Here is a 16,846-nt window from a genome sequence, read left to right as displayed (position 1 = left end):
AACCATAACGTCTGCATTCCTTGTAATAGGAGGACACTTGCAGACGTGCAAGGATAGGCAAGGCAAGCTTCCTGAGCTACAAATCCAGTTTCATGAGATTCTTTAACATACTTCAATTTCCCTGGGCCTTGTCCGTATCCTTTAGTCTCCAACTTTCTGTAGAAGTTTCTCAGCTTGGCTTCAAAATCTCTTTTGTAAGGAGCTGGAGCTCGGGCATTGGCACGCTGAGTACCTGCAGGAAGCAATAAGCAAAGAATGAGCTGTAGTGGCATGAACTGATTAATGTCCTGTCATCTACTGAAAAGACTCCTGAACAGCAAAAGGCATGTGTTTGGTTTAGTCACCCTTAGAAATGAGTAAAAGCTGTGTATCTTCAAATCTGCTCTGACTTTCTGATTGCTCATTTCCAATAATATCCTTCTAAAGCACATCTTGAAGAGCAAATCCAGGTGAATGCTGATTTAAAAAAATAGCATGATCAACTGGAAAGGATTTTGTTTGCCAAAGACACTCAATGCCTCAGCCTCAAAGCAGCTCAGGCTCACGAGATACATGTTGTGCTCTGTTCTGTTTTTATTATTCTCAGCAAATCTAAGACCCCTGAAATGAAGTATAAAAATTATCACCCACTGTGCTGCTGTTGAATATACCAAGCCAAAGAACTTATGGAAATTCCCTAGTGGAAGTTTTCCCTTGGGAAAGTACAAGGGAGAATGGAAACAGTACCAATTTTAAGTTCATGGAGCATTTTATTTGTAACTGTAGAATCATACGCGATGCTCATCCAAGTGAGTTTACTTTTGAGAACTCATTTTTGAGGGAGAGAGCTGTTTGCCAAAAATATTGCATACCTCCTGCATTTATAAGTCCAGTATACACAAATCAACTGTTCTGCTTGATCTATTCTGAATATTACAACCTTTAGAACTTCCACTGCTCTCTGGATAAATTACTTCAATTGATTTAATTGCAAGAAAGTGTGCCAAAGAGGCACTTAGTTAACCCTACTCCTGCTACTTTCATCTTCTAAACTCTACTCTTTATTACATTAATTACTTCCCTGTGTGGGTGTGTAGCCATTCCCCCCAAGAACCCTAGAGCATGTTAAAAAAATTTCTCCTACCTTACAGTATATATATAGGTTGCTAACTGCTTATATACATTGGAGATCAACTAACAGGTCCACAAGACACAAGAAATACAGACAAAGAGCTTAGAAGAGTGTGCTTTAAATGATATCAGTTCACACATGAGTTTTCTTTTGGCATTCTGTAATGAAACTAAGCAAATACAAAAACGCTATGAGTGAAAACATGATAACATTTATGGTTATAAGGCAGAGAGAATATGCATCCTTTCAGCCTTTGCTTGCAGAGCCACAGCATATATGGGTCTGAGATGAAAAACAAGCAGAATATCCTGCGGAAGTGGCTGCTGGAGGAAGCCACACAGTCAGTCTCACTGCAGAGACCAGACAGTGCAGGCAAGATCTGTATTAACACTGCCATTCACTGGTGTTCAAAAGACCTGCCTGACCAGAAAGACACTTGCCACTTGTCCTAGGCTCAGAGTAACACATGGGAGGCATGGCAAGTGTCAGAGAATCTTCAGAGCACCGATGGCAATATGAAGGACTCCTCTGTAAAAGCAAATCGTGGTCACTGATTAAACTATAGTGGTTATCCTACATTACTGAGAGCGCAAAGGGTTTCTAACCATATACTCTCTCAGCTAACTATCTGGAATACTTACAGAAATTTGAAACTATAAACAGCCTTTTAATTATTGGCTTTTTTTCCCTAATTTGTTTATTCCACTTTGGGTCAAAGTAGGCACAAAAATGTAGTCACCAAAAAATAACAAAAGCTTACTTCAGACTTAACCCCTGAAGGAAATTATTGCTAAGAGATACCAAAGAACATAAATTTGGTAATGCATTACTTCATGGCTCAGAAATCAGCAGCACATTATTCTGACAGCAATGACAAGTTCTCATTACAAATTACATGCATATGCCAAGAAATTCCTGGGCAATTATAGTGATTACTTCCGCCTTGAGAACAAAAGATGTTAGTGGAAGAGCTAAAAAATGCAAGTGATGTGATAATCACATTTGATTTTCAAAGTGTTTATATTCCAAAACAGATATAAAGAGCAGCTTCATGATTATTCATCTTCCCCAAAAGAGAAAGAACAACTGATAGCGACTGATCTAAACAACGGCTCCTTAATATGCAACCCCTTGCAGTACAGCACAGCCAGTTTAGCTGATGAGAAAACAGAGCCTCCATAGAAATCAGGGGTCATTTATAATTCCTGATCAAAAAAAGATATAGGACTTCATTTGTACACCAAGACAAACATGCACTCTTGCAGACAAACAGGGAGATTCAATGGTCACTGTATCTTTCTCTATGCAACAGAACAGAGATTACAATTTTAAGGAGGATGAAACTAAAGCCATCACTGTTCATCCTTTTACTGCGTGCTACTTCTTAGACAAACAGAGGAGAATATCACATGTTGAAGATTAAACACACTTCGTTGGACTGAAACCTGGCCCAGCATGCTGGGTGTACCAGCGTGCTATGGTGCATGTACTAATAACAAAGAAATTATAACTCTGAGAACAAGAAGTGTTTTTACTCCTTAAGAGAATGCTAGGTTTGCAGTTGAAAGTAAGATGCAACATGCTTATTTTCAATCTTACTTTCTTTGCAAAGGAGGGAAACAGTTCTAGCTAAGTCATCTATGCATCCAAAACATCAAATGTACATGTTATATCATAAGATCATGAGATAGTTTCTCTAAATTGGCCTTTGCCTATGAGGTCCCATGCCCAGTAGGACAAGCTACCACTCAGGACATTTTTATGTCCTTTTAGTCTGGCTGCCTGAAAAGTATAGCTTTTTCTCCTAATGACTGTGGACAGGGAAATGCCCATGAAAACCATAACACCTTTGCTGGTGAAATATTCTTATTGTCTGGAACTACCCAGGATTGGTTGCATCCCAAATGTTTTCTATATTTTTGTTCTCTAATTTTTAGAAGCCACATCTGATAAACTGTAGTGATTTTATTCATTTTACCTACTATTATATTCTTGAGAAGCCATACTGACATCTGTGAATTTCACATTACTATACTTGGTCTTCAGAGGTGAAATGGAATTTGAAATAGTTTAGTTTTTATTAGCAACATAATTAGCTAATATGTGAAACATCAATTTCATTCCATTCTGATGTGTGCATTTCCAGACAGCTGCAAGACGCTCTCTTTTGACCTCATGTTAAGAGACAACAATCTGCCTTTACATGTTATTATTTACTATCCAACAAACAGTGGAATTTCAGTGTATACTTACTAGATCTCATGTTTTTATTTTTCTAGGCATTGGGATCTTGGCATTAGCAGTCATTTAGTTGTTTAACATCAGTGAAGAACAAGTTTACATGTTTTTACAAGTCAGAACAATAATCACAAACTCTGAAGCTGGAATATAACTATCTTTTTTTTACTGGCAGAACACCTTGTGAGCCCAAGGCAAAGGTTCATGTTTGATGGTTAAATTCAATCACACTGGCTAGTTTTGTTCAAAAATAGGACTGTATCTTTGTTGTTGTTGGAGCTACAGAACTTGGATTTTCAGAAAGGTGGGAAGTCATTACATGCAGCATAACATAAACTTAATTGTGGGACTGGATCTATGGCAATATCTTACAAATACCATTATAAAAATACTGCTGTGGACAATGACAGCAATTACAAGTTCACTGCTTCTGCTCGTCTAAGTAAAAGCTGGGAACTGCAAAGGGAAACATGTTTGGATATGATTTCCAAATGCTCCATTTTAGGCTGCTATGAAATTGAATTTGGAAAGCAAACTAAAAATTACAGTCAAACAATTTGTCTCTGTTCTTTGACTTCTGGGAAGGCAGCAGGAGTGTGAAACTGACTTGACTGATCTAGAGCTGATCTTTACTTAGTATGAGAAATGGTTTCTTACAGACTCTGTGCCTGAGAAACTTACCTGGAGAGTTCTGGGGTGAGGACACTGGTGAACCTCTTGGGGACTGGCAATAACTGGGATGAAGTAAGGCATGTGGCGGCACATATGACATTATCTCCTCTTCAAACAAGCTTGTAAATAGAAGCACATTTTAAAAAGCAACACATTTATTTGCATGAATAAAAGGTATCTTTCTAAAAATAAGCATCTATTTAATCTGTTTTCTTTGTTAGTGACTTGCCTATTTCCACTATGCATAGTTAAGAATCATAGAGTCATAGAATAATACTGCCATTCCCACTGAAACTTAGTGGAAAGCAATAATTACTGCTAAATACTGTGAAATATCAGACGATACGAAATACGGTGTTTGTTTTCAATACTAAAATACACTTGCTCCATTTGTGTTCCCTCTTTTTTTTTTTCTTTTTTTTTTTTTTTCCCATTTCCACTGTTATTAGAAAAGGGTCAAAAACCTTAGTCATGATTTCCTAGAAAAAAAAATCTATAATACTGCACAAAGACCAGGAACATAAACTTGCAATAACCCAGTCCAGTTCCGAGGTTTAACATGCAGCATTTTAGGGAACTAATGGATGCACAATTAAAATTTTGTCATTAATACATCCTTGAGGCAATGGCATTATTAAAATGGGAAGAAAATCAAAGCACAACTTTTCACTTAGGTATTTTGAGAAAAACAAAACCAGAACAAAACAAAAACCCAGAGAAGAGAAATAAAATACAAAGAATATGAAGTTTTTGTGGGATTACACTAACTCTTTGACTTTTCTCTTAAAGATTACTTATACTGATAATTGATTTCAATAACACAAATAATTGATTTCCTACAAAGGAAAGTTTGAAATGAAAATCCTGTATTTTCTTTATTTCACTAAATGGGTACACACTACTGTCCAGAAGGCTCTTCAGCAGCTGCCACAGCATATTCCATACATGCACAGAACGCACAGCACCTACCTGAGTAACATGACAAGGTCTGCATCACTGGATAAACGCACCAAGCCAGGCGTTCCCTCTGTCCGGATGAACTGGATCTTCTCCCTGTGTAAGCCAAAAAGAGTTACAAAATATCTGATGTACACCCCAGTAAAAAAGAGAAGTACAGGGTATATCATAAAAACCTCTAGGCTATGCTTCTGCACTTCAGAAACCATTTTTTCCCATGCCACAGCATATGCATGTGAGTAGTAAAATATTACAACTAAAAAGCTCATTTGTTCTGAAGAGTCATTCTTGATTCCCTCACTGATTCAAGGCTTGAGGTACTGCAGACATGCAACCAAAAAAACTAGCGGTGGCCCTGAATTCAAAGCAGTAGGCCAAGCCCTGTGAGAGGATATTACTATTCAGAAAGTGAACTGTTTGAAGCAGTGTACAAATATACAAATGTAAGCCATATGTTACAATGCTTTTATGATTTCCAAAGTGGGATTTTCAAAAGACGTTGCATTTAGCACATCTTTCAGAAAACCCCTGCACTGTTTCTCCGTCTCTACTTCACCAAAGTACTCAACTCTCCTCCCAGACCCAATCTGGACACTACTGTGGAATCTATGCATCCTAAACACTGTGCATAACACACTCTGGATTGTTGCAATCTCACTATGGATTTTTAGTATCTATATTGAATATAATCATTTGGATTATATTATATTATTATATTATTAATTTATTATTCTCTCCACAGCCTGTAGAGTTTTTTCCTGTATTCTAAAATGAAAGGACATCCTATTCGTTTCCTACCAGTATAAGACAGAACTTCTCTCTGGGTTCCGTCAGAAGAGGGTTGGCCAGCAGGGACAGGGAGGTGATTGTTCCCCTCCACTCTGCTCTTGTGAGGCCCCATCTGGAGTACTGTGTCCAGATCTGGAGCCCCCAGTACAAGAAAGACAGAGAGCTGTTGGAGAGGGTCCAAAGGAGAGCCACGAAGATGATCAGGAGACTGGAGCACCTCCCCTACAAAGACAGGCTGAGGGAGCTAGGCTTGTTCAGACCGGAGAAGAGTAGGCTGCAGGGTAATCTAATTGCAGCCTTTCAGTACCTAAAGGGAGCCTACAAACAGGAGGAGAATCAACTCTTTGAAAGGGTAGATAACTGCAGGACAAGGGAAATTAGTTTTAAGTTGAGGGAGGGGAGATTTAGGTTGGATATCTGGGGAAGGTTCTTTACAGAGAGAGTGGTGAGGTGCTGGAACAGGCTGCCCAGAGAGGTTGTGGATGTCCCGTCCCTAGAAGTGTTCAAGGCTAGAGCGGATGGCGCCCTGGTCAGCTCGGTCTAGTATTAAATAGGGAGGTTGGTGGCCCTGCATGTGGCAAGGGGGTTGGAGATTCATGATCACTGAGGTCCCTTCCAATCCTGGTCATTCTGTGATTCTGTGATCATACAATTTGGACTCACTGTTAACATGGAAAAGAAAACCAAATGCAAATGCACATAATAAAAATTCTAAAGGAGAAAAACAAACAAACAGAAAAAAGCTCTATATAAGAACAGTGATACTGGCTCAGCTCAGAGGTCCGTCTACCCCACTGAAAGTGACAAGGACAAAAGACTAAAGACAAGAGTGCTGGCAGCAGCACACAGTTTAAGCTATGTGTTTCTGGAGCACATAATTTCATGCACAAGTTTCATCCAAAAGGTCAAGCCAAATTTCTTGCCATCTGTCTCTAAAAACAGTTTGACAGAAGACATTCTTAAACAATTAACCTAACATAAATTTTCCTGACAACTACCACTACATATGCAGCATATTCGAGGGTCAAAAGGGGAACATCCAAGCTGTACATGCTTGCAGTGGTGGCTGTAGTGATTCAGTGTTTCCCTGTGAAGACAGGCAGTGAAAGTCAAGCAACCACTTCATCAAACCTGTGGTCTCAATCCATCAAGAACCATGATCAGTATGTTAACCCCACAGTTCTACCAGCGCAGTGCCGAGCCAAAGCTAAAACACACTGCCCGTCTGTGAGCATGGCCCCATCATGCACAGGGCAGGGATGTCTGGACAGTTCTAGAGCCTACTCCAATTTACATCAATGCCCAAATAGAAAAGTTTGAAGAAACGAATGGTAAATTTCAAAAGACTTCTTAGTATTCAGTCAGCAACACCAGAAATCAGAAAAACATTTTCTGGGTTAATGTTTGCAGCACTCCAAATAAATGCAATCAATAACTTCTCAGGAGTTACCACTGAGAATATGATCCGAATGACAGTTTTTAAGTATATGCCTTTTATCCCCTGTTAGGATATAAATCATATGATTGGTACCTTTGCCTGAAGCCTTTTATTTAATTTTCCCTTCATTTTCTAATAGTATATTTTTTCTCTTTCCCTAAATGTTATTTCACTGAGTTAAACAGAAATACAAAAAAGAAGTATTAGCTGCAGCTTTATATATATGTTGTCTACAAATTCTACAATTTGTTATGTGCCACTGCCAACTTTAATGACAGAAACTAATTCAGATTAGCATTTTGTATTAGACTGGGAATAGCAGACTGCCCAAATTTTAATACCTGAGTGAATGATTCCTGGTAAGATCTGGTTGACGCTCTTGTAGAATTTCAAAGATGTTGGGCTGCCGCAGAAATGCAACAATCTTGTCATTGTAAGCTGAAAATACCAACAAAAACATTGTACTGAAACAACTATATACTAAAAGACAGGATGACATTCCTTCTTAGTTTTGAGCAATGACCACAAATTTCACTTTCACAGTCATTAGTTTAACCGTACTGCATTCATTTATATTTATTTGTGTAAGGCTACTTGTAGTGCTATCACAGGGAACACACCTGATTATGAATGAGATCTGATTATGACAAATCTTTTCCACTGTTAATTAACAGTGCTAACTTTTTTAGCAATTTCTATTACCTTTTATCAATCACACTCTTAGCTGAAGTCAAACTAGAATATTCATTGCTAGAATTAAATCAAGGTTCTTAAGTTTCCACTGAACCATTCTTACTCATAAAAAGGAAATGTGAAGTGTCACAAAGCACGAGACATTGCTTAGTCTGCTATTATAAATTAAAATATGAGTCAGGGCAATGGAGAATCCAATATCTTATTTTATAACAGTGTGTTTAACAGCCATGTAGACAAGGTTCTTTCTTCAGCTACCTTCAGCATCCCCTTCCAATCCGTTTGGTGTCACTGTAATCTCTACAGGCCCTTGGAAAGATGTGACTGGTATAAGAGCGATGAACTGCCCTCTGGAGATGCTGGATTGCACTAATAGACCAGATTGAGAACTTTATTTATAGACGTAAATATAATGTCATTCATCTCATCATTTGTACGACACCTGAGACCTACAGAGCTAGGCAAGAAAACAAGATGACTATAACCACAGACAATATAAAGCTCTTACAGGCTGGATGTAAGGTAACTAGGTGAATATTTTAAAACTCTTCCTCTGAGAAGTAATAGCCTTTTGTTGTAATTCATAGTAAAATTCTGCCTAAGTATCAAAAATGCAGTGCATCCTAACAGATGGCTGTATATCCAGGCTCCTTCTCAAACCTTAATTCATCCAGGTTTGTGTGCTTACAGTAACGTTATCTGCTAGTGGCTTTTCAAGACTTTGACTAGACATATATTCATCAATTCCAACTACTTAAAGATTAATGTTACTCCTTTTCTTCTTTATAACTTAGCAAAAACACAGAAATAAAAGGTTAGAGATTAAAAGATCAAAGAACTTATAGTTCAGTGATATCCATGCATTCTTGACATTATTCTTAGAATTTTAAGACCAAGTAAAAATAAAATACTAAACTCTCTTCCATTTTCAACATGTAACAAACACTACTCAAAGCTAAACATACTTCTGATGGTATAAGCATTTCCACAGTTGACTTACAGTCAACTCATATTTGGCTACGTTTCTTAACTATCAACAGACAGAAGTAGGTTACAGCCATTCAGGAACCTTCCAAGAATAGCTGATTAAAGCTAGTCAGAATTAGAGAAAAACAATTCATATATAATGAAAGGAGTGCTTTTTATTTTTGTGAACTTTTGAAATGTATTCTCTTAGCTATGTATTCATTTTTCTGAAGAGATTCTAGGACACATTCCATGTTGGTGGTGTTCAATCCATTCTCAAACATTAAACAAACAATGGAAACAACCACATTCTAATCCCAGCTGAGGCACCTGGGATTACTTAGTCTGAGAAGAGAAGGAGACTCGGGAGAAACTTTATAGCTCTCTACAACTACCTGGAGGAGATTGTGGTGAGGGGTGGAGGGGGCTGCCTCTTCTCCTGCATATCTAGCAATAGGAGTAGAGGGAATGCATTCAAACTGTACCAGGGCAGGTTCAGATTGCATATTACAAAAAATTTATTCTCTCACAGAGCAGTCAGGTGCTTGAATGGGTTGCCCAGGGAGGTGGTTGAGTCCTCATCCTTGGAAGCTCTCAAGAAACATTTAGATGTTCTACTAAGAGACATGGTTAGTGGGGAAATATTGCTGGTAGGTGGGTAGTTGGACCAGATGAGCTTGAAGGTCTTTTCCAACTTCAGTGACTCTATGATTCTATTCTAATTCATTAATTCACTTACTGCTGAGCCTGTAGTGTATGCACACCATGAACACAGCAAGGGGAAGGATTTAAATTAGCAGAGATTTTCAAGTAAACATGGCACAGTACAAAGATCCAGTTATAGTCAATCGGATTAATTTATCTTGATTTAGCACAATGTGACAGCTGTTAGATTCAATAAACTAAATTCTCTTCTTGGTGGCATAGGAATCAGTAACTTTGTATGTATGTAACTGAGAGCAGAAGTTAAGCTAATGACTAATTCCAAGCTGATTAACACTTGATGGAATCTTGCCAAAAGAGATACCCAGAAGTTCTACAAAATCACTTGAAATACCCAATTAGGACACAACCTGCTGGCTTCAGCTCCTCCTGTCACCACTTAGACTAGTGGGATTAGGAAACTCAGAACAAGTAGGATTTTTACATCAATTGTTCAATTCCTCATAGACACTTTCTGTTATTATTCCTACAGGTTGCAAGTGACTGATTAGACAGTAGTCCTAACAAATTGTAACTTCCACCCACCCCTACCAAATGAAAAACACAACAGTGAAGACAGACGTGACACATTCAGTCACAGAGTACTTCTCTGAAAAGAGGCCATATGCTGACTTACCCACTGGAACCACATCCTGGTACTGAGCTCTGCTGACTGTATTGAATGTACTAGACGGTCTTGGTAGAACTGGTGGTCCTGCATGACGAGAGTCCTCTCCAACCTGAAAATGTACAAGTGAACACAGTCAGTGTTTCTTTGTCAGCATATACTTAGGTATACAATGGAACAGTATTTAAGTGAGTACTTACATGACTTAAAATTAAAAATAAACATAAATTTTCTGCTGGATCACTATTCCCAATAATCAGTGTAGAAGGGATTACCTATCTTGCAAGAGAATTATTAGTAAAACATTATTTATTAGTCAGGAAAAATAAAAACCATTTCTTTCCAAGTTTATTACTATTTTTAAATAATAGTCCCATTCTGAAAGTAAATTCTCCTCTAAAATTCAAGCTGGGAAATTTTCAGAGAGTAATTTTGTACTTCATGTACATCTTTACCCATATTAAAAGTTATAAAGATCAAAATGCAGCTCTTTCATTAGCACCATAACCACTGATGAGCAGAATTTCCCTAAACTCAAACTGGAAAGAATTCTGTGGCTAAAACAGCAATATAAAGTGAGTTCACATTCAGTCAAGGTAAATGAGTCCAAAACTGGTAAAAACATTTCTTAAAATCACTAAGGAGAACTGTTGTCAATTCTTTGTGTGTTCACCTTCTGGAAGTGAAACATACAGCATATCAACATTTTTTAGTACAGAACCATAGCGTAAAATTTTTCCTCGTGGCACATGTGATGCTGGGTCAGCTTCTACAATTTACTGTATGTTGAGGTTTCAGTCATTTCTACTGTGTCATTATTTTGTATTTTATCTACATGAGGCATTTTGTTCAACCATTCTTTCATTCTCTTGGACCTTTATGTTTACTCCTCTATCCCTCTGCCTGTAGATAATTGTTACTACGTGAACTACACTTCCACATTCCAGAGAATTCCAAAAAAATTTCAAGTGCAAAAGATCAAATGATTATAAAGGTTTTGTTAAATCCAGACTCTGGCATCACAATGTTGTAAAAGACCTGAAGTAACTCACAAGGTCTTTCTGCCCTCCGATAATAATCTCTCTGGAAAAAAAAAAACAAACAAAAAACAGTAATTTCCTTTAGGCATTGTGCTGGAAAAGGAATGGCATTATTATTAGCTCCAGCTTCACGCTGCAGTTCAGCTTTAGCTAAAAAGGCATTCCTTACACCGGCTATTGTTTGTTTTAAAGCATCTCCCTATAAAAACTGGGTCAACAGCTTCATAACATCAATGCAAATCCAAATAAAGTATTTTGAGAATTTTTTTCAATAAGTACTCATCTGTCTGCAATAACATACAGTTCCATAATACAATGGCTTTAAAATAGCTGCAAATAAGCAGTATTTAAGTCATAAGAGCTGAAGAAAACATACTCAGTCTCATACATACGCATATCAATAAACATCATTACATCATCAGTCTCCGAATGGGGATACTGTTTTGATTTCTATGTGGTGCTGCTTTACTTATATTCAAAATAGAGCCACAACTGTTATCATACCAAATAAATATTTCTGAACTGGCATTAAGAAACAGATCAAGCAATTTCATTTATCTAATCTAGACGGAGTAGAATATTCCAGCAGATAATTAGCACTGTGTATATGCAATATATGTGCAGACTTCCTGTAAGATGAACTACACTTATGCTGCAGTATTGACAACTTCAGCAGAACAGCTCATCTGTCTCTCTCTATTTTGAATGCAGATATTGAAGTCCAGAAGAAAGATAATCTGCACACCAATTTGATGAAGTCAAAAAAAAAAAGCCAACCTTTTTTATGTTCTCCTATAAATCAATAGGAACAGAAAAACTTTAAACATCTAGTGGAAGATCTAAACAGCTATATGAAGACAATTTCAGCTGTCTTGCCTGCTGCAAGACGTCAGTGCCTACACCATATATCCACACTGACAGATAATGCTATTTAAAATGATTCATAAAATACACCTTATATTGAGGGTGGCCATGGGAAGTATCCTTGACAACTAAACCATATTCGTACAGGAAATGATAACATACGCAACCAATGCAAAAAACACTTTCTGCAGCTCAGTGGAAGCTCCGATGGAGAAGTAGCGGCGCAGATTCACGCACTGAAGCAGATCTCTGGCAGAACTTGATGTGCCACAAAACTGAGCTAAAAATAGGACAAATCAGAGCATCTCACAAGTCGTAACATGTATTATCTTTTAATTCCTGTCATGGGATAGCCCTCCTCTGAAAAGAGGAACCACAGCCACCAGCACAGAGTTTTAATAACATCTACAACTAAAGATCAAGCCATTGTACATATGCTTGGTCATAGGTAAAAAGAATTTACAGCAACAATATGGAGATTGGTGGTGAAAAAGGTCCACAGTGGTGCATCAACATGACAGACTTTCAAATGTTTTACTGTTTAGAAAGTAGAGTTAAAATACATTCATAAGTACATACAATGGTCTGACAAGCCCATATGCAGGAAGAAGGCACTTTACACTTATTCAGATTGTTGCTCATCTAGATGTATACACACACACATTTTTTCCTCTAATTTGCAAAGTTATAACCTACATAGTTGGCAGACACCAGGCTTGACAGCAATAAGTATTTTGACAGTAAAAATCATGATACAGATACTGATAACCTGTAATCAGATGCTCTCCTGTGGTTAAACAGGGTTACTGCAAATTAAAAGTAAAATTAATGTTGATGGTTCGTTTTTTTTTTTCTGAAATAGTGTATTTCAAAAGGGTCAGTGACATTCCCTGTTGGAAAATAATACCATAAACATTTATGGCTGAGTACCATCCAGTTACAGAGCAACAATGTTCCTCACAACTGAATGGAGTTGTAAATGGAATGACATGAAAGAAGATGACCTTAAAAACCTGGTGGCTCCCAACCAGAGAGAAGAGGCAGAGCAAACTTACCTCACCAGCACTGTGGCTGCGTTGCCTAGTTAAGTGCTGCCGATGGACTAAAGCACTGGTAGGCCTGCTGCTCTGCAAGGGAAGCCGAGGGTCAATGAACGTGGTCGTGCGGGAATTGTGATCAACGAAGAAAGCCTAGAAAAAGAAAAAGGCAAGAATTTATAGCCAATTGTTTGTATGACAAGAATACTCAACAACCAAAGACTTAAATGTCTAAGGTTAATGTGTATTCAGGCTCTAGGATTCAGCCTCTGATGTCAGACGTTCGAAATTCCTTCTCATGTTGCTGTGGCTCACATGGCAAAAGGAGGATAACAGTTTTTCAACTCACTGGAGGGATGAATTCTTTAATACCTTATTTCATTCATGCCTTTAAAGTCCTTTGAAATCTTCAGCTGACCAACATCAGAAGTTTTATTATGATTGCCAATAAGAAAAGGCTCTTATATTTAATAAAAGTCATCCTCATGTTTTCTTCCTTTCATTTCCTTATAAGCAACTAAAAAAAGTCATTAAGGGGCAAAACCATTCCCCTCTGTGAACTACTTACCATATAATTATGAATACAAACTAGTGTGCAAAACTCAAGTGTATGACTGCATCCTATGATGCATTGTGATTACAAGTCAAAAGACATTTTTACCAACCTCATGTTGCAACTATTCTAAGCTCACTAACCTGAAAAAATGTCAGCTGGGGACAAAAAGAAGGTGGCAACAGAAACTTTTAAAACAAGCAGCTGGTAAAGAACTACCGCATGCTGGCTGGTCCGTTGTTTGCTTAAAGCAAGGTCACAGGAGCACATATCCTGGAAAATGAAAACCTCCTGCACTACAGTCCAATTCAAACCAAAAATTGTTTCTAATCCTTGAGATTTAAACTTTTTCCAGTGTTAGTGTTGCACTTGGAAACCTGCACTGTTCTATTTCAACTTACTTCAGCTTTTTTTTCAGTCACAATGCTGGAAATAAGGAAATGACAAAAAAAGATCCTGATTTTGAGGAGAAGAGTTACAAGAAAGTGACATCTGGTTTGAAGAATTAAAGAGTCTGGACCAGCAGAGAGGTGGTTGGGTCTGCTGGAGTCATTTCTATTTGTGATACCAGTGAGGTACTTTGACCACAGTTTCATAAACAATACAGTCCTGTGGTGTCAGCAAAAGAAACATTCCCATCTTCCCCCACCCTAACCACTTGTTTCATCCCTTGTGCAGCCCCCTCCTGCCTTGTGCTGGCACAAGTGTTTGCGTGGCCACACAGTGAACCTTGCTGGGGAACCGGTCCAGGCCAAAATTATTCTCTTTTGTCCGTTTCCTTGCTTCTTCTTCTAACCTCAGTCAGCCCACCAGGGATGAGAGAAGTACAGAACTGGATCTTATAGCAACCTACAGTGTTCATCAAATCATTACTCAGGCTGCTTAGTACAGACAGGATAGAGAAAACAGAATTCTTGTGACTGCCATGAAAGTCATTAGGCAAGCCAGTGTGCCATGTTACACAGCAACTAAATATTGCTGTGGTCAGTGGTGGGAGAAAATATTAGTATTTCCAAATCCCAACAAAGAGGAAGTGCATGGAGCTGCAAATTGCGGCTGATGTCTGGCTGGGAGAGACAGGAGGGACACCTAACCTGCAAGACCTCAAAAACATTTCAGAAGAGGGCAGCAAGACTCCTACAGCTTTAACAGTGATGGCCTGAACCTAAGATCTGGGTATGCAAGTGTTGAACCACACCACCTGAACACCGAAGAAGAAGTTCCCTTCTGTTCAGATGAAATAGTTACAAACACTTAAGTGAAACAGTGTTCTGCAATTCACAAACAACATCGCGTATCAAAACATTACAATTTTAACTGCAGCGTTTGAGCCTGATGCAGCACTTTTTTCTTTAACCTTGACAAATGATGCCATCACCTTCAGCACAAATATATCTATTTCAGAACATGAAACCAGAGGAAAAGCAGAAAGAAAGCCATTACAAAATTTTGGTTTGAGGCCTGGCAAATGATTGAAAGAAGCTGCTGCAATGTATCCAAGCTTTCTGAACTATTTGCTTCTCATTTACAAGTTTACTTCACTTACTAACAATTGGTTGTTTTGTGTGTTTTATACTCATGTATCTACTACTTTTTCTAGTCTTGTCTATGCATATTTCTAAGCTGTGAGGGACATTCAGCAAACCAAAGGTTGATTTCATGAAGTTGACACTGTACTGTAAAATCACTTAGGAAAAAAAAAAAGTAGCAATTCAATCGTGGAAGTACTATCTACAGTTGTTCTACACAGTTATTTAACACAGCAGTCTAACACTGTATGTAGTGCTCTTTCACATTATATTTAAATAAAGAACTAACCATACATACCAAGTTTAAGACAAGCATATCTTATTAACTATGAATGCTTGCAGGTCAGCAAGTAGCAGCCTACTCAAAGCCAAAAATACTTATTCATAGCTTCAGCGAAGATAAGCATTAGAGCCTTAATGTGGATATTGGCACACAGCTCAAAACACAGTGAAATCTCTCAAACTCCTTCACAAAAAATTCCTCTCATAGCACCTAATTATAATTCATGAATCTTATGATGCTTGAAGAGAATGACATAAGGTGAATAGTGAAAAAACTTTATCCATTAAACATGGATAGTTGCCTAAGTTATCTTTCACATTAAAGTATATGAAGCTTGCTAAAATACCCTTCTTCCTATTCAAGTCATTAATAATCAATTAGAATTTCACAGTAGAAAGAAAAAAAAAAATCTCTTATAATTTATTATTATTTATTTGGGACGAGGCCAATGGGATGAAGTTCAACAAGATCAAGTGCCAGGTCCTGCACTTTGGCCACAACAACCCAAGGCAACGCTACAGACTTGGGGCAGAGTGTCTGGAAGGCCCTGGAGACTTTCAAGACCTGAAAGGCACCTGATCGAGGTGTGGATGTCCCTGTTCATTGCAGAGGAGTTGGACTGGACGGCCTTTAAAGGTCATTTCCAACTCTAAGGTTTCTATGATTCTACCATCTGTAACGCCACTCAGAAATCCCATACTTGATGCGTTGGGCCTCCTGGGGGGTTTTATTGTCTAAAGGTGATACATGGAGGAGTCCAGGAAGAGTGGGCAACTGAGATTAGTCGAACAGCTCTGAAGGGAGTTTGGAGGTGAGCAGGCCCCACTTGAGCACGAATGCCTGCAGAGGTTACAAGCCATTGGAACTGCACTGACATCAGGGAACATGAACTCTACTGCTCACTTCTGTATTAGGGTCAGAATAATCACTGTGCCTTGTGAGCAACACCAAGCCTCTTACTACAATATACTTAGAGAAATAAAGGGAAACATCATCTCAGCGGGAAAGAATAGCAGGAAAGGAGATGTAATATGTATTGTGGCATGGCTAATATCCACTTGCTGTTCTTTAGCTTATGCTTTTAATAAATGCAGGCTTGGTTTTGTTCAGTCTCATCAAACATGTTTCCACATACTTGACATCACTCTCTTTCAACTGCTGAATAAGCTTTCCTACTGGCCACATGCACTGTTTGTGACGAAGACGAATCAACATAAAGAGCATAAATAACTGAGCTTAATTCAAAGTGAAGAAATCCCAGTGGGGATTTATTCAGTGCTTCCTTTCACTGATTAACATATCACAAGAATCACAAGAATCACAAGAATCACAAGAATCACAAGAAT

General features: G+C 38.2%; 1 protein-coding gene across 3 annotated transcripts in view; it reads right to left on the bottom strand.

Moving 5' to 3' along the window:
• The window catches only part of HECW2 (HECT, C2 and WW domain containing E3 ubiquitin protein ligase 2), a 108,750-nt gene that overhangs the window by 24,599 nt on the left and 67,305 nt on the right, over window positions 1–16,846 (bottom strand). For all 3 annotated transcript variants that reach the window (XR_006179591.1, XM_042874518.1, XM_042874520.1), the window contains exons 14-19: window positions 13,154–13,288; window positions 10,204–10,306; window positions 7,547–7,643; window positions 4,991–5,074; window positions 4,031–4,140; window positions 112–232 (exon numbers count right to left, since the gene is read on the bottom strand). Coding sequence is in view for 2 of the 3 variants with exons in the window: in XM_042874518.1 (XP_042730452.1) it covers window positions 112–232; window positions 4,031–4,140; window positions 4,991–5,074; window positions 7,547–7,643; window positions 10,204–10,306; window positions 13,154–13,288 (650 nt within the window). In the remaining variant the exon portion in view is untranslated. The remainder of the gene's footprint in view (window positions 1–111; window positions 233–4,030; window positions 4,141–4,990; window positions 5,075–7,546; window positions 7,644–10,203; window positions 10,307–13,153; window positions 13,289–16,846) is intronic.

This window comes from Lagopus leucura, unplaced genomic scaffold (genome assembly GCF_019238085.1).
Source record: "Lagopus leucura isolate 7727_CA_CO unplaced genomic scaffold, USGS_WTPT01 Super-Scaffold_100012, whole genome shotgun sequence".
Lineage (NCBI taxonomy): Eukaryota > Metazoa > Chordata > Aves > Galliformes > Phasianidae > Lagopus > Lagopus leucura.
Note: the sequence above shows the minus strand (reverse complement) of the source record. Positions and strands in the feature narration are given on the sequence as shown.